We start from the raw sequence: 23,012 nt of genomic DNA, 5'->3' as shown, positions 1-23,012 counted from the left end.
ATTGTACGGTCCATTGACTTTGTTACGCATCTCGCGTGTGAGTTCACACTCTGCACACACGTCCCGTGGGCCTCCTAATACTTACCTAAGGTTAGGGTAGTGTAGTCCCAGCGAACCTACAGCCTCTGGACAGCTCCATTCCTTCTATCGATTTCCTTATACCACTTGTTTAGTATATGGTTTGAAGTGCCCCTAGGGCAACATTGTATTTGTGCAACTTAAACATATTTTTCCTAAGAGTCTTGTCATGTGATCGTTATTAATAAATATCTTGTTTATTTTCATAACAACCTGTGTGGTGTCCTTTCACTTGGTATTCAAGGGGTTCTATGTGGTAAAACAGCTGGCTTCACATGCCAAAAGAGTTTAGCCTAAGACTGCTTTGTCCATGCTACCATTAGGATAGCTGGTCTATAATCTATATCCTTCAGAGTGGCAGCCGCAAAACTTTGGAATAGTCTGCCTGTCGACATCCGCCAAACATCTCAACTCCTTCCATTCAGAAAGCGGATTAAAACCTGGCTTTTCCCTTAACTACTTCTCTGACAACCCGCTCCCAGTTTCCCATTACTTACCACCTTAGAGGTATTCTCCCAGCGCCAGGATACCTGCTAGGTGACAGATGCGCTATATAAATGTTTTAAATAAATAAAATAAATAAGGTTGACTTACAACCAATCACCATAAGGGTTGTTTGGACTGATACAAGATGATCACTAGAACTAGTGAGCAACATATAACGGGCCAACTTCTCATACTGCATACAGTTCATCTAGGTTATTAATGGTGAGTTCCAGCAATCTACCCGTTTGTCAGGTCGCTGTGCCTAATCACTGTACAAAACCACTATTAGCCATATCCGACTGGTCTCCAAGCCCACCTCTAAATAATAACATATCAAATATGAAACTGACCAACACTAGCAAATTTATCACATTGTCATACAATCTATCTAAAACTGGGTAGAGCCCATTTAAAGTAAAAACACATATATACATCAGTTCATTAATTTTTTTTATCAAAACAAGAAGGATGCATCTACGCTCAAAATTAATTTTGGATCCACAAATACAAGACAAAGAAAATTAAACAAAACAATTGAAAAAAGACCTAAATCAAAACTTCAAAACATCCCTAAAGTGCTCAGCATCTCTAACAACCAATGTATAATTTAAGGGATACCATCCACACAAATTATCACATTTACTGGACATAAATCCATCAGCACATATATCAAGTAGAGAGCATAACCTAGATGGTCCCATACAAAACTATTCTCAAACGTATATGGATCTAACACAGACATCTGTTTGTGACAGCCCCTACAAGGCTTAAACCAGTTTTGGGCAAGGACATGTTCCCTTGCACACTTGAAAGAAATTTTGTAGAAAAATAAAGCTTGTCGAATGATGAGAAAAAGTAAGGAGCTAATTTGGATCCGAGTACCAAGGGGCAGCGAGAAAGGAACGAATGTCAGCATGCTACAGCATATGTCCAGCTCAGGCCTTCACTTCCGAGGTGAAAAAAAACATACTGGCACCTAGGCATATTCTACAGGAATTTGCAATTAGAAGAATCCATCAGAAAGTCATATCAGTACATCACTTTCACAGATGCAGCATCCAAATGGAAAATGTAATATTTTTGGGGGGATGACAGCTGAAGGCAGTGGTTTATAAAACTACAGTCAGATTATGCAACAACTGTGAAATTTTGTGTACACAAACTGGTTGCTCATACTGTACAGATCAGACAAAAATACACAGGTTAATGCACAAAAGCACAAGTTACTTACCTTCGGTAACGATATATCTGTAAGAAACAGTAGTTAGTATTAGATTCCTTACCTTAGAATATCCCCAGGCGTCAGACTGGATCAGGAAACTTTTGCGTAGCAGTACCCCTGCGTGTCGGTAGTCGTCGTTGGCGTCGCTGGCGCCGGGATGACGTCGCCGGAGCACCCAGACGCCGCCCTCGCGCGCGGACGTCAGTTCTTATACATAGCTTTTCTGCGCCAGAAACGCAGAGCCATGATAAAACCAACACTGGTGCCATGAAACTAGGACCCTGAAAGGGGATGACCTTAACCCTGGATATTGGTTCGCAGAATGGGGAGGATGGGTGGGGTGGTAAGGAATCTAATACTAACTACTGTTTCTTAAAGATATATCGTTACAGAAGGTAAGTAACTTGTGCATCTGAAAGAAACAGGTTAGTATTAGATTCCTTACCTTAGAATAGATACCCCAGCAATACCAACCCAGGTGGTGGGTCTGTGAACCAATGATCACACCAGAAAGTCCTAGAGAACGGAACAGCCAAAGAAGCCATCTCTCCGGACTTGGTTGTCCAGGCAGTAGTGTCTTGCAAACGTGTGCAGCAAGGACCACGTAGCTGCCTGACAGATGTCCTGCAAGGGGACTTCCCGACCCAGGGCAGTAGTAGCTGCCGTGGCTCGAGTGGAATGGGCCGTCAGCCCAACAGGAGGCTCCTTTTTAGCCAAGGAGTAGAATACCTTGATGCACAACACGACCCACGAGAGATGGTCTGCTTGTGCACCGCCCGACCTTTCTTAGCACCCACTTAACCAACAAAGAGTTGGTCATCCACCCGGAACTGGCGTGTGCGATCCAAATAAAATGAGAGCGCACGTTTTGGGTCCAGACGGTGGAGACTCTCTTCCTCTTTCGAGGGATGCAGGGGTGGAAAGAAGGTGGGCAAGGTGATGGACTGCCCGATGTGGAAGGCTGTGACTACCTTGGGCAGGAAAGAGGTTCGCGTTCGCAACACAACTTTGTCCGGATGGACAGAATGGAAGGGAGGTTTAGAGGAAAGAGCCTGGAGCTCACTCACCCTCCTTGCAGAGGTGATGTCAACCAGGAATGTAGTCTTCAGAGTAAGGAGAGTTACGAGGTGGCTCAAAAGGAGCGCACATCAGATAGGTTAGAACAAGGTTCAAGTCCCACTGAGGCATCACGAAAGGAACAGGTGGAAACATATGAATGATGGGCTTCAAAAACCTATTTACAACTGGGGACTTGAACAAAGAGGGCTGATCGGGGAGCCTTAAGAAGGCGGAAATAGAGAGGTAGCCCTTGATAGTGCCCAGATCAGAGCCCTGCTGGGCAAGAGAGAAGAAAGAGGAGAACCTCTAAAAGAGGGGCAGAAAGGGGATCCACAGCCTTTGCTGTACACCATGCCACAAATTTGTTCCACCTGCAGGCGTATACCGATTTTGTGGAGGGACGCCTGGCTGCCAGAATCACATTACAGACTTCAGGAGGCCAGTCAAATGGCCTCAACTGCCGCTGCTCAATCTCCACGCATGTAAGTGGAGACTGGACAGGTTCGGGGGGATGACAGTCCCCTGCTGCTGCGACAGAAGGTCCTCCTGAAGAGGCAGACGAATGGGGGGATCGACAGACATGCTGAGTAGCTCGGGATACCAGTATCTTCGTGCCCAGTCCGGAGCCACAAGGATAACTTGGGCCCGGTCGCATCTGATCTTCTTCAGCACTCTGGGCAGAAGTGGTATAGGCGGAAGGGCGTACAACAGACCGCAGCTCCACTCGCAACGAAAAGCGTCTCCGAGCGAGTGCTGCCTTGGAAATTCCAAAGCGCAGAACTGATGACATTGTGCGTTCTCTTATGTGGCGAATGGATCTAACCAAGGCTCTCCCCACTGCTGAGAGAGGCCTTGCGCCACGTCCGAGTTCAGGCGCCATTTGTGATCCATCATGCACCGACGGCTGAGTAAGTTCGCCCTGGTGTTCAGGGAACCTGCCAGGTGTTGAACCACAAGGGTCAAGCCCTGATGTTCCAGCCACTGCCAGAGGCGCAGAGCCTCCTGGCATAGGGTCCATGACCCCACCCGCCTTGTTTGTTGCACTACCACATGGCGGTGGTGTTGTCCCTGAACACCTGCACTACACTCCCCCGGACAGAGGGGAGGAATGCTTTCAGTGCGAGCCAGATCGCCCGCAGCTCCAGAAGGTTGATGTGGAGCCGGGACTCCGCCGGAGACCAGAGGCCTCTGATCTCCGCCTCTCCCATGTGGCCCCCCCAGCTGGGAGGGACACGTACGTCACAACTACGTGCTCCGGTTGGGGTAGGGAGAGGGATTTGCAGCTGACCCAATCGCGGCCCGTGAGCCACCACTGCAACTGTCTTGCAGTGCCCTCAGAGATCAAGACATGGTCGGACAAGTTGCCCTGATGCTGGACCCACTGAAATTCAGGTCCCACTGCAGAGCCCGCATCCGCCATCGGGCGTGATGCACCAGAAGGATGCAGAAGGCCATCAGCCAAAGAAGTCGTAGCGCCAACCTGACCGAGACTCGAGATAACGGCTGAAAGATCGTAATCAGAGCCTGAATATCCCGAACCTGCTGTTTGGGAGGATAAACCCGAAACTGCACAGAGTCTAGAACCGCTCCGATGAAGAGGAGCTTCTGAGAGGGACACAGGTGTGACTTCGGCACATTGATGGAGAACCCCAGCAGGTGCAGGAGGTCGGCCGTAGTCTGGAGGTGGCTGACGACTGTCTGGGGAGAGCCCGCCTTCAACAACCAGTCGTCGTCGAGGTAGGGGAAGACTGAAACCCCTAACCTGCGCAGATGAGCTGCGACCACCGCCATCACTTTCGTGAACACCCGTGGGGCGCTGGTAAGGCCGAAGGGGAGCATGGTAAACTGAAAGTGCTCGTGGCGTACCGTGAACCGCAGGTAACGCCAGTGGGCCGGCAGGACGGGGATGTGAAAATAAGCGTCCTGCAAGTCCAACGCTACCATCCAGTGTCCCGGGTCCAGGGCAGCTAAGACCTGAGCCAAAGTTAGCATCTTGAACTTCTCCTTCCGGAGGAAGCCGTTGACGTTCCGCAGGTCCAAGATAGGGCGTATGCCCCCTTTGCGCTTCTTGGGAACCAGAAAGTAGTGGGAGTAACAACAACACCCTACTTCTGGCCCAGGAACGCGCATGATGGCCCCCTTGGCTAAGGGGGCCGTAACTTCCTCTTGCAGAAGACTCTAGTGATCCCCGACATGCGGTGGTACTGCGGTGGTATGGCTGGAGGGGCCACCTCGAAGGGGAGGGAGTAGCCCCATCGGACGATTTGCAGCACCCACCAGTCCGAAGTGACAGTGCGCCAGTGGAGGAGGTGATGGCGAACCCTGCCCCCCACTGGCATCACATGGGCCTGAAAGCTCGGACTAGGAGGGTTTTGAGGCGGATGCTGCAGGAGTAGGTGTGGACTGACCTCACTGTCCCCGACTGCCGTTACGGCGGTTACCACGTCCACCCCCACGCTGGATGTCAGTCTGCGGGCCGTGGCTGGCAGGACGTGTGGGGGCGCCCCTTCCTTGGCCACGAAAGGAGCGAAAGGCAACAGTTTGCTGGCGCAGGCCGAGAGGCCCAAGGACTTGGCGTTAGCCCTGGAGTCTTTAAAGCGCTCAAGCGCACTGTCTGCCTTGTCGCCAAAGAGGCGACGGCCATCAAACAGCATGTCCATACGGGTGTTTTGGACCTCAGCCGAAAGATGGGGGACCTCAGCCAGGCGTGGCGACGAATCGCCACTGTCGTTGCCATCGCCCTGCCCAGCGAGTCTGTGGTATCTAGCACACACCGGATGGAATACCGTGCCGCATCTTGACCCTCCACAAGGGCTTGGGTGAGTTTAGTCCGGACCCCTTTCGGACATTGTGGCAGCACGTCCGCGACCGTGTCCCACAGAGAGTGGGTGTAACGGCCCAAGAGGCACGCGGTGTTGAATGACCGCAACCCCAAACTAAGTGAGGAGAACATCTTTTTACCATACTGTTCGTACCTCTTGGATTCCCGATCGGGGGAGCCGTCGGGAATGCGTTCTGGGAGTTAGAGGCCTGGATGACCAGGCTCTCGGGGGTGTGGTGGGTGGACAGGAAGCAAGGGTCGCCGGGAGGTGGCGCCTGGCCACATTCCTATCTACAGGCGGACCTGTAGCGGGCTTGGACCGAGTGCCCAGAAGAAGATCTGACAAGGCCTCATTAAAAGTCAGCAGAGGCTCAGCCGAGCTTGCCTGCGGTTTAAGGACCTCAGTGAGGAGGTTAGTCCTCACGGCCGAGACGGGGAGCTCAAAGCCCAAGGCCTTTGTAGCCCACGTCCGCACCACACTATAGGCAGCTCCCTCCTCCGTAACCACTGTAGGAGGGGAGACAAAACCAGTGTCGGGGGAAGTGTCCAGACCACTGGCTTCCCCTAGCTCACCTGCCCAGTCCTGAGAAGACTGGCACTCACGTGCCAGAGGGTCCTCGGACCCCTCCCAATCCTTCTCGCCACCCATCTCCTGGTACTCAGGTTCAGAGGATGGGGCCGGGTCGTAGAAGTAGAAATCTCCTAGCGGCGTCGAATACGGTGCCGCTCCGACGCAGGACCCGAATCGAGGGTAGGGCCGGGACGGCGTCGTCCTGGGAGGGCGCCGGGGGTGACACCCTGGGGGCTGGCGCTGACGAGGTCGTGAGGTCGACTGGCGACAACCTCCCGAACCTGGAGACGGATCCGGAGGGGCCGTGCGGCGTCGGGACCGAAATTCGCCGACGGGGACCCAGTCGGGCCGCTTGGCCCGAAGGTGCCGCGGAACCAGAATGAGGAGTGAGCGACCTCAGGCCATGAGGAAGGCCTCGATCTCCTCCGGCGTCGCGTTCTGCCCAGGGACCGGCGGGTATGGAGCAGGCTGCGACGCAAAGGAGAAGCACCAAGGACCCTCCTGGTCCACTCCCGACGCCGTTTCCACTCACCGCGTGGGTTGCCTTTGCCAAGGCGTGTTGACTCCAAATCCGGATCCGACACCGCCGACAGCGAGAGCCTGCGTGGGACAGCTCGTGCCTCCATCCTGGTCGTCGAAGACACCTCATGGTCCACATGGCTGCAGAGATAAGCGACCCCTCTTCACCTGATCGCGACAACGACATCTGGTTCCACTCCTGGTTCCACTCCAGTCACTGGCTAGTGACTTTGAACATTGTCCCCTCTGCTTTCAGGTCCTTCTCTTCACTGATCCACCCTTGGTTCACACCAGACATCTTCCTCCTGGTCGCCTGCAGCATCTTTTCTTCCAGGCTCCATAGACTTCAACGCCGGAACCCGACACGACTTCGCACCTATGCACCCGCAGCCTGTGGGTGAGGTAACAAGAGCATTTCGGTGCTCAAGGGTAGATTGACTCTCCTAGTTTCCAGTTCCACAGTAGTTTTAGTCCTAACTAGTCAGGATTGTCCGTAATCACCTTTTACTTGAACTGTACTGTCCATAGACGTTGTTACGCATCTCGCATGCGAGTTCACACTCTGCACACGCGTTCCGTGGGCCTCCTATTACTTACCTAAGGTTAGGGTAGTGTAGTCCCAGCGATCCTACAGCCTCTGGACAGCTCCGTTCCTTCTATCGACTTTCACATTCCACTTACTTAGTATATGGGTTGTTGTGCTCCTAGGGCAACATTGTAATTGTGCAACTTAAACGTATTTCTCTTAAGAGTCTTGTCATGTGCTTAGCCCTTTGATCTCATAAAGAGTTCAGAGGCGTTTGTTAGTTAATAAATATCTTGTTTATTTTCATAACTACCTGTGTGGTGTCCTTTCATTTGGTATTCAAGGGGTTATATGTGGTAAAACAGCTGCCTTCACATGCCAAAAGAGTTTAGCCTAAGACTGCTTTGTCCATGCTACCATTAGGATAGCTGGTCTATAAGGTTGACTTACAACCAATCACCATAAGTGTTGCTTGGACTAATACAAGGTGATCACTAGAACTAGTGAGCATCATATATAAGGCCAACTTCTCACAGATGTCAATTTAGAGAGAGAACAGCTAGGCTGTGGGTCTGATTAGCAGGCCCACAGCCAGGGAAAGTCATAAACCAGTGAAGCAAAAAGCATAAATCTGGGGTGACCTTCGGATTGCGACCCTACTTTCCTACAATCAATACCCCAGGATGTTGGATTAATTTAAGCCTTCTCTTTTTAATATGACATCTCCAATCCAAATCCTCGGTGAGGGTCAGCCCCAGGTATTCAAAAACACTAACACGGTCTGAGGGAACACTACTTAACTTGGGATTAGATTTAGTAGAATGGCCGGGATTCCGAATCATAAATTTAGTTTTATCTACTTTTATTCCAAGACCCCTCTGGACGCAGATTGTCTAAAAAATTCAGAGTAGTTTTTGTAACCTCATCAGTGTTTAGGTTATTGGGATGGTATCATCCTCTAACATCAATGCTGGAAGCACAAGTTACATACCTTTGGTAACGACATATCTGTAAGTTCGTGTTACATTCCTTATCTTATTCCTTACCTTAGAATATCCCCAGACGTCAGACTGGATCCAGAAAGTCAGTACCCTTGCACGTCGGTAGGCATCGTCTGCGGCTCCCTCGTCCATCGTCGGCGTCGTGATCACTGGAATGACGTCGGAGTACTTAGACGCCGCCCTTGCGCGCTGACGTCAGTTCTGTACATAGCTTTCCGTGCCAGGAACGCAGAGCCATGATAGAAACCGACACTGGTGCCATAAAAATAGGGCCCTGAAAGGGATGACAACCCTAGATATCGGTTTGCAGAACGGGGAGGATGGGTGGTGCGGTAAGGAATCTAACACGAACTACTGTTTCTTACAGATATATCGTTCTGTAGAGAAGTGTGGCTCAAGTGGTTGGAGCGGCAGACCCTGATGCAGAGGTCTGGCCCGGACCAGGGTTCAATTCCCCGCCTTGGCGGGTCTTGGGCTCAAAATTTCCCCGGACCTGACAATTCTCGCCTCTGTGCCTATTCCAATCATAGAGTCCCACTCTGTAACTCTGGGCAATAGCTTGCTTAATCTCCACAACGGCCCCTCGCAGCGGGATGCCTGGCTTTCACCTTGGGGATGCCCAGTAATGGGTTATCTCGCAGGGGAATACCAGGACGGGTTCCCTAAGCAAGCGCTGGGACGCTTTCGGGCAGCCATGCGCTCTATAAATCAAATTTCATTCTATAAATCAAATTTCATTTCATTTCATTTCATATATCGTTACCAAAGGCAAGTAACTTGTGCATCTGAAAGAAACAGGTTAATGTTCGTTTCCTTACCTTAGAATAGATGTAGTTTAGTTCCTATTTTCCCTATAGGCCCTGCGCATTGGAATAACATAAAGAGCAGTGTAGACGTAGGAGTGCGGTCTTCTAGGTCTCTACTGACTATGTTAGACTTAATTTAGGTTTGCGCCAGCTAGCTCAGAGGTCACTGGAAACTTTCTTGACCGAATAGGAAGTGATCAGCTTCCCTGGCTCAGACAAGAAGGGATTCAGCTTCCAACAACCGCATTAACATGACAACTTTGCTCCTCAGAATAAGAGTCAATCTCTAGCTTCGTGTGAAACAATAGACAGCTATTTCACTCAGTCAGTTGTGCAGAATTACTTTTACCAGGATGCAGAGAATAGAGAGACGGGCGTTTTCAATAAAATATATCATTTATTGAGCAGTCTTCCTTCTCATGCAAGAGGAATGAATTGCCACAATTGCAAGACTTGTTATTATAAAAAGTGCGTACAGTAAAATGAGTATTACGAAATAATACTGTAAAAGCATTGATATGGTTTCTTAGCCATACGATAGTTAAAATGAATAAAATATATACATTCATATATACATTTGGCTAACGTCCTTAACTGGTGCTTCTAACTACGCCTACCCCGGTGTACCTGACCTAAGCCTAATACCTGGGAGGGAGTAAGTGAGTAGCAGTTTAAGTTAAGTTGGTTTTGCCAAGGATTTGCTTCAAGGATTCTCTCTAAGGGTTTAGTCAACACCGTACCTCTGGAATAGAATGTTGGAGGTCTGGTATCTCCTCTCAGGACTCGATATTCCCGTTACCCGCGAGGGTAGGCTGGAAACGCCGGAGCTGGATTTTCTCGGCAGGAGAAAAGACAGCGTCTTTCTCAGCGCGTCAAGGAGGAGGAGGGGCAGCGTCCGTGGGCTTCTCGCATCTGCTGAGCTCTGCAAGGGACAGCTGTTCTGCTCCTGTATTCACCACCACCATTGTGTGTGCTTAAGGCAACGTTGCGATTATTTATACCTGAAAGGTGCCGAGTTTGACGTAAGTTTTTGGACATAAGACGTCAATAAAGATGTCACTAAGAACTGGTCGTTCTTACAGTGCTTGCAAGAGTTCTATTACTAATCAAAACAAAGCAAGCGGGGCTTTCCCAGGTTGCTGGGGGTTTGAGCATGTTGAAAGAACTCTGTGTGTTATCTAGGAATCTAAGGAAGTGGCTTCTGCTGTGTCATGTACTGTAATGAGCTGCAGAGACGAGTTACTGAAATATGGCTCTGATCGTTTATGCCATCATAGGGATATGTATTGATTATAGCCGTATAGGGGCATAAGGTCACAATTTTGATCAGGGTCCTAGATAGAACACAACATAGATACCCCAGCAATACCTACCCCGGTGGTGGGTCTGCGAACCAAGATCACACCAAAAAGTCCTGGAGAACGGAGCGGCCGAAAAAGCCATCTCTCTGGACTTGGCTGTCCAGGCAGTAGTGCTTAGCAAACGTGTGCAGCGAGGCCCACGTAGCTGCCTGACAGATGTCCTGCAAGGGGACTCCCCGACCCATGGCAGTAGTAGTCGCCGTGGCCCAAGTGGAATAGGCGCATAGCCCCACAGGAGGCTCTTTTTCGACAAGGAGTAGCAAACCTTGATGCACACAACGACCCAACGAGAGATGGTCCGCATGTACAGCGCCAGTCCCTTCTTAGCGCCCAAATATCCAACTAAGAGCTGGTCGTCCACCTGGAACTGCTTTGTGCGATCTAGCTAGAAGAAGAGCGCACGTTTTGGGTCCAGACGGTGGAGCCTCTCTTCCTCTTTCGAGGGATGCGGAGGCGGAAAGAAGGTGGGCAAGGTGATGGACTGCCCGATGTGGAAGGCTGTAACCACCTGGGTAGGAAAGAAGGACGAGTCCTCAGAACAACCTTGTCCGGATGGACAGAGAGGAAAGGAGGCTTAGAAGACAGAGCCTGGAGCTCACTCACTCTCCTGGCAGAGGTTATGGCAACCAGGAATGCAGTTTTAAGAGTCAGTAGAAGAAGAGGACAGTTATGAAGTGGCTCAAAGGGAGCGCACATCAGATAAGTCAGTACAAGGTTCAAGTCCCACTGAGATATCACAAAGGGAACAGGAGGAAACGAGTGTGATGCTTTTCAAGAATCTATTTACAACAGGGGACTTGAAAAGAGAAGGCAATCAGGAAGCCTTAAGAAGGCTGAAATGGCTGAGAGATAGCCTTTGATAGTGCCCAGATCAGAGCCCTGCTGGGCCAGAGAAAGAAGGAAGAGGAGAAGCTCTGAAAAGGGGGCTGAGAGTGGATCCACAGCCTTTGCTGTGCACCATGCCACAAATTTGTTCCACCTGCAGGCGTATTCCGATTTTGTGGAGGAATTCATGGCTGCCAGAATCACATCACAGACTTCAGGAGGCAAGTCAAATGGCCTCAACTGTCGCCGCTCAATCTCCACGCATGTAGGTGGAGACTGGACAGGTTTGGGTGGAGGACCGTCACCTGCTGCGACAGAAGGTCCTCCTGAAGAGGCAGACGAAATGGGGGATCGACTGACATGCTGAGTAGCTCGGGATACCAGAGCCATAAGGATGACTTGGGCCCGGTCGCGCCTGATCTTCTTCAGCACTCTGGGCAGAAGTAATATAGGCGGAAAGGCGTACAATAGACCACAGCTCCACTCGCGATGAAAAGCGTCTCTGAGCGAGTGCCACCTTGGAAATTCCAACGTGCAGAACTGATGACATTGCGCGTTCTCTTCTGTGGCGAATAGATCTAACCAAGGCTCTCCTCACTGCAGAAAGAGACCTCGCGCCACGTCCGAGTTCAGACGCCATTCTTGATCCATCATGCACCGGCAGCGGAGTTTGTCCGCCCTGCCAGGTGTTGAACCACCAGGGTGACGCCCTGGTGTTTCAGCCATGTCCAGAGGCGCAGAGTCTCCTGACAAATGGTCCACAACCCCACTCGCCCTGTTTGTTACAGTACTACACGGCGGTGGTGTTGGCAGTGAACACCTGCACTACACTTCCCCGGACAAGAGGGAAGGAATGCCTTCAGTGCAAGCCGGATGGCCCGCAGCTCCAGAAGGTTGATATGGAGCCGGGACTCTGCTGGAGACCAGAGGCCTCTTCCTCTCCCATGTGGCCCACCCATCCCAGGAGGCACGCATCCGTCACCACTACGTGCTCCAGTTGGGGAAGGGAGAGGGATCTGCCGCTGACTTAATTGCGGTCCGTGAGCCACCACTGCTACAGTCTTGCAGTGCCCTCTGAGATCAGGACGTGGTTGGACAGGTTGCCCTGTTGCTATGCCCACTGGAACTTCAGGTCCCACTGCAGAGCCCGCATCCGCCACCTGGCGTGATGCACCAGTAGGATGCAGGAGGCCATCAGCCCCAGGAGCCGCAGCATCAACCTGACCAAAACTCGGGATAAAGGCTGAAAGAGCGGAATCAGAGCCTGAATATCCCGAACCCGCTGCTCGGGAGGATAAACCTGAAACTGCGCCGAGTCCAGACCCGCTCCGATGAAGAGGAGCTTCTGAGAGGGAATCAGGTGCAACTTCGGCACGATGATGGAGAACCCCAGCAAATGCAGGAGGTCGGCCGTGGTCTGGGGGTGGTTGACGACTGTCTGGGGCGAGTCCGCCTTCAACAACCAGTCGTCGAGATAGGGGAAGACTGGAACCCCTGATCTGCGCAGATGAGCTGCGACCACCGCCCTCACTATCGTGAACACGGGAGGGGCGCTGGTAAGGCCGAAGGGGAGCACGGTAAACTAAAAGTGCTCGTGGCCTACCGTGAACCGCTGGTAGTGCCGGAGGGCCGGCGATGTGGATATAAGCGTCCTGCAAGTCCAACGCTACCATCCAGTCTCCAGAGTCTAGGGCAGCTAGGACCTGAGCTAAAGTCAGCATCTTGAACTTCTCCTTCCGGAGGAAGCCGTTGACACTCCGAAGGTCCAAGATAGGGCGTAGGCTCCTTTGCCCTTCTTGGGTACCAGAAAGTAGTGGGAGTAGTAACCACGTCCTACTTCTGGCCCAGGAACGCGCTCGATGGTCCCCTTGGTCAAGAGGGCCATAACTTCCACCTGTAGAAGTTGCAAGTGATCCCCGACATGCAGTGGTACTGCGGTGGCATGGCTGAAGGGGTCGCCTCGAAGGGGAGGGAGTAGCCCCTTTGGATGATTTGCAGCACCCACCTGTCCGACGTGATGGAGCCCCAGTGGAGGAAGTGATGGCGGACCCTGCCCCTCACTGGCGTCGAATGGGCCTGAAGAGTCGGACTAGGAAGGCTTTGAGGGAGAGGCTGCGGGAGCGGATGTGGACTGACCTTGCCGTTGTCCCCCGGCACCGCCACTGCGGTTACCATGTCCGCAGCCGCATTGAGGCTGCTTCTGCAGCCTGTGGCTGGCAGGATGTGTGGGGCGCCCCTTCCTTGGCTACGGAAGGGGCGAAAAGCAGCAGTGCGCTGGCACGACAGGCCCAAGGACTTGGCCGTAGCCCTGGTGTCCTTGAAACGCTAAAGCGCACTGTCTGCCTGATCAAACCTTTTGGATTCCCAATCCGGGGGAGCGGTCGGGAATGCGGTCTGGGACGTAGAGGCCTGGATCACCTGGCTCTCCGGGGTGGGGTGCTCGACAGAAAGCTAGGATCGCCCAGAGCCGGGCGGTGCAGTCGGGCTACGTTCCGATCCACAGGGGGCACTGTGGAGGGCTTGGACCAGGTGTCCATTAGAACATACGTGAGGGCCTCATTGAACGGCAGTAGAGGCTCCGAGGAGCTTACTGGCGGCTGAAGCACCTCAGTGAGGAGGTTAGTCCTCACAGCTGCAGCAGGGAGCTCAAGAGCCAAGGCCTTGGCTACCCTACGCACCACCACACCATACGTAGCACCCTCCTCCGTAGCCATGGAGGGAGGAGAGATGAATCCAGTGTCTCAGACCTCTCCAGTCCTCCCCTTCATCCGTGTCCTGGTAAACAGGTGGGAATAACGGAGCAGGGTTGTAGGAGAAGGTTTCACCCATCGATGCCGGAGACGGTGCCGAGCGGCGCCGTTCCGACACCGGACCAGGTACCGGAGGGTATGGGCCTGGAGGCAGCGTCTGCCTCTCTGGCGGAGCCGCGTGGGCGGTGTCGCCCAAAGCCTCAGCCACGTCGCACGAGCGGCGAGGGGAGTCCGAAGAGCGATGTCGTCTTTTCGACTTTTTCTTTGAGTGCCTCGACTTACCGGAGGACTTGGAGCCCGACGAGCGATGGTGATGATTCGAGGAGCGACTGCGTCTCCTCAACCAGTCCCTCGACTTCCTCCTCGAGCGGCGCGGAGCTGACTGCCAGATCTCGAGTAGTTTGAGGGACCGCTCCCGCCTAGCTTTCGAGGTCAAGGCCCGGGGAGTCGGGGCACGACTTGTCGTTGTGGTCGGCCCTAGGCAGTAGAGACATCGATGGTGGGGGTCGGTCACCGACATCGCACGGCTTGAAGCCAGGCATCCCTACGGCACCAGGAGTCGAGTCAAGTCGAAAAGGAGATCCAAAATAGATCAAAAAGTTAGTCAAAAAATGACTAAGAGTACTGCTCTTCCCGGATCTGCGCTAGCTGGCGCGGAAAAAAGAACTGACGTCAGCGCGCAACGGCGGCGTCTAAGTACTCCGACGACGTCAATCCGGAGATCACATCGCCGACGATGGACACGGAGCCGCAGGGTACTGCTGACGAAAACTTTCTGGATCCAGCCTGACACCTGGGGATATTCTAAGGTAAGGAATAAGGTAAGGAATCTAACACTAACCTGTTTCCTTCAGATTCTTAGTGTTAGCCAACATTGGTATGTCGCCTTCACAATAATTAAAAAAAGAAATCAAATCCTTTACATGAAGGGAATAGACGGTGGGGTTGAGGTATCCATTTTCAAGAAAAATCTCGATTCTATAAAGTGGGGCCTAATATCAATGAAAGATTAGATAGCATGCACTTGTTTTGATAGTAGTAACCAATACACATTCTTACAGCAAAGTAACTTTCTAAAATGAAGTAGCAGCATTACATTAAAGAGAAGTAGTACCTTTCAACAAGTCAGAGCAGGCAGGTTTATAATGCGGCTCTCACCTGGGTTGTGTTTGATAACATTTCTTAGAGCTTCCAATGACATTTCAACCCTTCTTAATCGATCTCCATGCTGATCAGACTCTACTTTCCCAGTCTGTGTCATGGCCATCAATGTGTGAAGATATTGAGCTTGTGAACCAATGTAGTCCAAAAGACTAGCAGCAAAGGCTTTTGGGAGCTGAGGTAAGAAAAATAACATTCAATATTATTAAAAACCTCAGTCATTTACTAAAGGCATCTGAAAATCGTTTCAAAATTACAACGATTTACACACAACACAGTAAGTATTACAAAATGAATGCTCAAAAATACAACTTGAAATACTAATTATGTTGTTCCGAAGAGTCATCTTGAGGAAGCTAACGTCTTTACACTAAAATATACAGGAGGCAATTCAATTGTAGAGGTAACAAGTTCAGATGAGTGGAGATTAAAAGGGGAGATTCATGGTAGGTTCTCCTTTTTATAGCAAGTTTAGTTTTGTTACATTTCTATAGTGCTTTGATCTGCCAAGTTAACTACTTCAGCCCACTTTCTTTAGTATGCATTAAAGGTATTTACACATGGAATATGAATACAAAATTATAGAACTAGACTGATCTACATGAAAACCACGAATGTTCAGAAGATCTTGGTACCTCTGGTAGGTAGGGCTGTCCAGATTTAGTCATGCCTCTCATTACACTGACTGTGCAGTACTACCATCCATTCAGTCCGTGTCTGCAAGAATAATAGGAGTTACCTCCTCTTGCCATTAGGGCAAGCGGTAATGCACATCAAGACAGCCCGACAGACTTCTTTGACTTACTAGTTACAAACAATAGGTAGCAGAGCAATAAAGTGCCTGAGATTCGTAATATCTAAGTCTAGTTGAATGTACCCGTTAAAGAATCTTTACCCTGCTGACATACCCCAAAACTGAACAAAATACCACACAACACTGCTCGCTTATTAATGGTGCTTAAAAAGCTGATATTGTAAATTATTAAGCAGTATAAAAACAGGATATTGCTTTTATATATTTATTTATTGTTTTCAAATAAAATACATCTATTGCAAAACACAGTTTATGCAAGACCCGTTGAATTGTGTACCAATAATCTACTTAATTTTTTATATGACAGTATACAAATTATGTTCCCTCTAATGTAGGACAATGTCTAGAGCAGCACATATATCTATTAGTACACCATACAATATTTTATAGGTGTTTTTCTTGGAGTACAAAGCTTTATTTCGATATAATAATATCTTAAAAGCACATGACAATTAAAATACAATTCATATTATTAAAAAACACTCAATGAATAGTTAAAGACAGTTTAAAACAGTATTAAACAATTTACAGCTTTGAGCTTAAAAGAAATAAGGAACCAAGGATTGCCTAGAAGAGGATTCGTCACATAGCTTTACATCTGATCACCCACGCCCAACTAAGGAATTTGGCTACCCCGCACGCCAGTACTGTGTTAGGATCAGATTGTAAAATTCTTAATGCTGGGGCATAGCCTCTGGTCTCAAGAATGCGACAGATAGGTTTTAGCCATTTGGATCTGGGCTTATTATAGGCACTGCAGACAAAGAAAACATGTGGGATAGTTTCCAGTTCGGTGCTGCAGTGCGGACAGGTGGTAGGCGTCTGGTAGGGGGGTTTCCATTTAGAGGTGCGTTCACGGACTGGTAGGGTTCCTATTCTAAACTGTACATATAATGCCCTATCTTTGGGTTTTCTAATAAAGTCCATGTAGGGTTCAAGTGAGGGTGTTTTTCTTGTATATTCTTCAATACGACATATGTATTCTATGCATTTTCAGGACATAAGGGTCAACTTAGTACAGTATGAATGCACAGCAGCCGTCACCCGCCAATTAAGTGTATATCGGCATATATACCAGATTCATTCTATATTTTCCTGCTTGCAGAGGTTGTCCATGGTGGTACCCTCAAGCAGAAATGCATGAAGTAGATCTCATAAATCTTTGGGTGTCGAGTGAGTCGGTAACTGCGTGCAGTAGGTTTAGCATTGCTCATGATATCAAATCAAGTCATTTACCCAGTGCTCAATGGTGCGAATAGGACCCTGGCTCCAGTGCGTTGCGATTGACCTCTTGGCTAGAAGTAAGGCTACTGCTATATATTTCCTAACCTTTTTATGATTTTCATGAGTGCAGACCAAGAGCACCACTAGCTGAGTAGGTTTTAACTACCAGTGAAGTAATTTCCATTAGCTCTACAAATATGACTCTGTAGAATGTCTCTATACCTGGACAGGGCCATGACCGATGTACATAGTCCGCTGAGGTTTCCCATATGGTTGGCTTTTGGCATCTTCACAAATCTCAACTTTTATGGTGTGAAATAAATCCTGGGAACTAATTTGCAATGTACTTCTCTGTGTCATCGCTATTTCCCTGGTCTGCTGGTAGAAACATTTCCACTGGGGATCAGTCAGCTGTGTGCCCAGGCCCATCCCTCAATTTCGCCCAACTCCCAATGGACACCGCAGCGTTTTTTGCTAGTGCAGCCATAAACTAATCATGGAAGAACTAGAGGCTTGAGTGGGCATGTAGTGCACGTAGTTTCAAAGGTCAGATTGTACTACAAAAAAAGTCTAGTGGAGATCTTTCGTTCACTGTAGCAAACTCATCTAGTGGGATATACATGTTTTCCCGAAAACATGACTCCTTTCAAGTGCCTACCCAGTTCCTCCCATTGCGGGCATGCACAAGGCCCAGTAGTCAGTGGAAAAGCACGACTGCTGATCACTGGCATGCGTGGAGCATATTAGCTTTTCAAGCCTTGCACGTGTATTTGCTGGGCCATAGCACTGCACCAGATCAGGGTGGTGCCCCTGGAACTATGAATATGTGGGTTGTTCAGCACCGCACACAGGCGATGTGAGTTTGCCATGTCTCTTTCATCCAGAACAAGAGTCGCTGGATTTGTTGTATGGTAGTAGGCACAGTGTGCCTGCGCGCATAGGTAGTACAATTCAAAATCAGGGATCTTGAGCCCACACTCCGCATATGGTTTAGGAAGATTATAAACTTAATTCTAGGTTTGTTACGATCGCATATTAAGTAAAATAAAGTAACTGTAACATAATAAAAATTGGTGCAATGGGTAATTAGGTACATTGAAAGAGGTAAAGAAATTTCAGAAGCACAGCCACTGTATCAAGGCAATCTTGTAATTAACCTATGAATCTGTCTCTATTTCACTGTGGATTTTAATCACAAGGTATTGCACTGAAGATTGCCAAATAAGTGGATATTCTATCTGGCAGTGGTGAGTGCCAGGCGTGAGAGAATAGTATTGACTTCTACCAGTTAACAGTGAGAAAGATATCTGTAAGAGGCTGGCTTAGTATATGGAGCTCACTTTTGTAAGTGTAGCACCCTCCACTAATCCAGACAACTCTTATGGTGATTCTAGTGGTCTTAGACAACCTTAAAAATGTCTCTAAGTGGTAGCAGTGGAGAGCAGCCTTCAGGCTTAGGCCAGAAGGAGTGAAAAGCAGCTTGTTTCACTAGATCTCTATGTTATTGGCATAGGATAAGTGAAAAAGAACCTCACAGTGTATTTACAAAAGGAAAATGCTACTCACCCAGTATTATTATTGGTATTTATATGGCGCAGGGGATCATCCCCCAGGGGATCTCTCGGCGCCTGGGTAGCAGACAGCATAGTTTGAAAGTGTTCCTTAAATCAGCCAGGTTTTAAGATGTTTCTTAAATTGAGCCAAGTTGGAGCAAGTCCAGTAAAAGGAAAATATGGGCGGGGCATTCGATTGTTATCTTCTTACTTTCTTCTAATCAGAGGTGAGGGAGATGGAATATTGATCCATTCATTTTCCAATAGATAACTTGTAATCACAGGGGAAAGGATCACTTGTCCTGAACAACCTTAGGTCTGCAGGATGGTTTTCGGGGGGAATTCTGTCCCAAATAAAAAGACCCTCATGCACGTGATGGGTATGGTGTTGTCTCAGAGCGGTATATCTTGGTTCTCCGCTTCTATTTCACGTGTGTGCATAATCATCAGGTCTACTTAGGTTATGCAGCCTCCACCTTTTCTTTTCACTTATTACACTGTATGATATTTTGCACGTTATTTCACGGTCCTGAAGAATGCCCGTAAGTCCTATTAGCAAGGCAACCGAGGCAGAAACATGTCGACCAACCTTTTAATTCCTTCATCACTCAAAGTGCAACTGTAACTCCTAAACAAGTACAAACGGATGCACAAAAGTTGAGTTTACCAGACCCGAAATCAGACCTATTAAAGCTTTGCCCTTCTGATCTCTGGTCTTTTTATCTCTGGCTCACTACTGCACCAACCTTTGGGTAAAATCCTCCTGGTGGAGGCTGCATAACCTAAGTAGACCTGATGATTATGCACACACGTGAAATAGAAGCGGAGAACCAAGATATACCGCTCTGAGACAACACCATACCCATCACGTGCATGAGGGTCTTTTTATTTGGGACAGAATTCCCCCCGAAAACCATCCTGCAGACCTAAGGTTGTTCAGGACAAGTGATCCTATCTTCTTACTTTGTCAGCACTTTGTTTAGAGGCACTGGTACAGAGGCACTCGAACAAATCCGACTGCTTCCCTTTCTAACGACGAGGACTTTCTCTTTTTTGACCGTCCCACTTGGACGGCCTCGCCCTGCTTTCCTTCTGAAGTAAAAGATTTTTATGGGGTCATATGTTTGGCCCCATAAAGATAAGGAACCTTTTACGCCAGAAGGAAGTCAGGCCAGAGCGTCCAAGTGAGACGGTCAAAAATGAGAAAAGTGTACGTCATCAACACCTCTTTCCCAATGGCTGGCCACCGTTTAGCATAAACGGTAATGCCGGCCAATTGTAAAGAGGGGCAGGGCTTAAAGCCCGCTAGTGAAAGCTTCTCAATCTCATTAAATCTCGCAAGCGAGACTGCGCCTATGCAGCCTACGCAGGCTCGACCTAAAGAGACAGATGTCTATTTTGTAGGCATGCAGCTACATGTAAACGTACTGAAGTGTATGCTATATAATGTTTTGGACAGAAGCATCACGCAGCTTGATGTACGAGTTACTTACCTTCGGTAACGATGAATCTGGTAGACACGATTCTAGCTGTTGATTCCTTAACGTAGAATTATCCCCAGGCGTGAGACTGGATCCAGAAAACTTTTCTGCCACAGCATCCCTGCGCGCCGGGGGGACGGCACCACGTGACTCCGCCCTGACGTCGTCCGCACCGGTGAAGTCAGTGAGGATACAAAAGTCCCACCCTGGCGCGCCTACGTCGGTTTTCTTCGGGGAACTTTCCGCGCCACAACGCAGAGCCATCACAACCAAAACTGTGAGAATGCTGGAACAGTGTGAGAAAACCCAGCTATACAGAAGGGAAATAAACTAAAGGTGAGGAACAACATATCCAGAATAGTGCCAGGCATTAAGGTACCAAGTCATGGAACGAAAGAAGAGAGCGCAGCTACTGGAAGCAAGCCTGCAACCAACAGAACAGCCTCCCTGGAAACAGAAAGCAAGTGGAAAAAGAACACAGCAGATGAACTCCGCAACCACTGCTCGGAACCAAGAAAGGGACCTTGGCCAGAATGGAAGCAAAACGACAATTCATCCCTCAACACAAGCAGGGGGCTGCTCCTAAAAAGGACTGGGTTAGAGACCCAGCCAGGGGACCTCAACCCCAAGGACTGCAAGAGTCAGAAGTGCAAGCAACACAAGGAAGTAGGGCACAACGAACCGTACATTGGAGATCAAATGCATGGGTGCAGAAGTACCAAGCATCCGCCCACCAATCCCCAGAAAGGAAGGAATGGAGCAACGACAACAACAAGGGGGGGGGGGGGGAGTAATAACAAAGCACTCACAGAGGACTGCCTCCCTGAAGCAGGCGAGTCTAGAAGACCAAGAAGGGTCCCCGCAGGAACGGGGAGGAAGGGCAGGTCGTGAAGGAATCTGCGGCTAGAATCGTCTCTACCAAATACATTGTTACCGAAGGTAAGTAACTCGTACATCTGATAGAGACTACTAGCCGCAAATTCCTTAACGTAGAATAGATACCCTAGCCATACCCCACAGGGGAGAAGGGTTGTGCGAGAAGACCTTCCCAGCTCAGGCGAGCCCAAGATCCTCTAACAGAGGACCCGCGACGGGGACAGGGAAAATTGCCCCGTCCACCGCAGCAGGGATAAGGCACAAACCCTAAGCAGAAGAGAACTTCAACATCGTGGAGGAACACCTGCCCCACAGGGGATGTGTTAGAACGACAAAGAGGCAACTCAGCCTGCACCAACAGGAGTCAGCAATACGAAGGGGAGGGAGGGGGGAAACCAGAACACCCCAAGCACAGTCAATGCGCCAGGGACCTCCACCAGAAGCCCCAAGGCACAGGTAGCACAGAGGAAGAAGAGCCACCTCAAGGAAAAGAGGCCGAATACAGCGAGCCCTCCACCGGGAAACATACCCAGTGAAGAGGGCCGCCGAGCCCATCACAGCTTGAAGCCAAAAACAAGACTGAACGACGCCTCAGCAGTAAGCAGGCAGAAGAATAAGAACGGAAGCTCACAATTGCCCCGCAGGACAAAAAGCAAGAGCTCCAGGGCCCCCGCCATGGTCACCGGCCACAGAGCAGAAGAGCAGGCGGGGACAGCCAGCTGCTGACAATGCCACGAAACGAAACGCCCGGACCACGTCGGGCTCAGAATAAGGGCAAGCTACTAAACCGTCCCGAACGACTCCAAAAGGGTACCGCCCCGGGCAGAACCAATTCACTAAGTAGTGAGAGCAGCAAGAAGATGAGGAGTAACAAGTTGGGCGGACCAGGCTGGCAACACAGGAAACTATGTCCTCAGAAACACCAGACAGAGGCCCAGACAAATGGCAAGCAAAGGGCAAAACACTGCGGCACAACGCCGTAGATGGCCAAGCCACGCCCTAGTAAGGACCAAAGACTGCACCATTGCAATACAGCAACACCAGGGAGGGCGATGAACCCGCCAGGGGGAGTCTACACCCTCCCCGCATAAGACAGAGCTATACGATAGCTACACATACCCCACATAGGGTAGGACACGTCCCAAGAAAGCATGGAAACCACTCTTAGGGAAAAAACAATCCCGCATCAGAGGACAAAATCATAGACCTGCTGCAGAAACCACAGAAGGTTAAGCAGTCAGCCAGAAAACACATTCGTACCAAAAAAGGAGGCTGAACCAGCAGCCAACTGACGAGCCGGGCCTAGCAAGGAACGTGAGGGCACAGTATCCCTCACAGAAAGTGTAACACCCGGCCAAAAAACAAATATCAGGAGCAAGTGGGATAATGTCTCCCACCAAGCCCCGGAGGATCAGTAGACAAACCTACTGAGGAGGAGGAGGAGGTGGACGGAGCCCCGCAAGAAGACCCTGAATGGCGGAGTCTGCATGAGTATTGAACAACAGGATCCCGTCAAAAGGGAGGTCGACCAGATGCTCTCTAATATTTTCAGGGAAAATAGCATCGCGTAGCCAAGCATGGCGATGAAGAGCCACAGAAGTGGCCATAGCACGGCCAACAGCAATATCCAAAGCCACACGAAGAATAAACGCGGCCAACTCTACCATCCAACACATGGCACGCAGATCAGCACAGGCCCCCTCATGAGAAACATGAGAAAGAAGGGACTCCGCAGAATCCCACAGGCTAGAAGTAGCCCTGGTCAGCACTCACAAAGTGTTAAGCGCCCTCAAGGCAGTGCTGGGAGAAGCGAAGACATTACGTCCCCATGAGTCTAACCCCCTGGCCTCCCGAGACGAAGGGAACAACACCACAGGC

General features: G+C 49.8%; 1 protein-coding gene across 4 annotated transcripts in view; it reads right to left on the bottom strand.

The window, feature by feature from the left end:
* The window catches only part of DNAJC13 (DnaJ heat shock protein family (Hsp40) member C13), a 1,694,551-nt gene that overhangs the window by 504,571 nt on the left and 1,166,968 nt on the right, over positions 1-23,012 (bottom strand). For all 4 annotated transcript variants that reach the window (XR_015300721.1, XM_086942056.1, XM_086942057.1 and 1 more), the window contains one exon: positions 15,184-15,361. Coding sequence is in view for 3 of the 4 variants with exons in the window: in XM_086942056.1 (XP_086798182.1) it covers positions 15,184-15,361 (178 nt within the window). In the remaining variant the exon portion in view is untranslated. The remainder of the gene's footprint in view (positions 1-15,183; positions 15,362-23,012) is intronic.

This window comes from Lissotriton vulgaris, chromosome 10 (genome assembly GCF_964263255.1).
Source record: "Lissotriton vulgaris chromosome 10, aLisVul1.2, whole genome shotgun sequence".
NCBI classification, from domain to species: Eukaryota; Metazoa; Chordata; class Amphibia; order Caudata; family Salamandridae; genus Lissotriton; species Lissotriton vulgaris.
The sequence above is the reverse complement of the archived record's forward strand: the minus strand, read 5'-3'. Positions and strand labels throughout refer to the sequence as shown.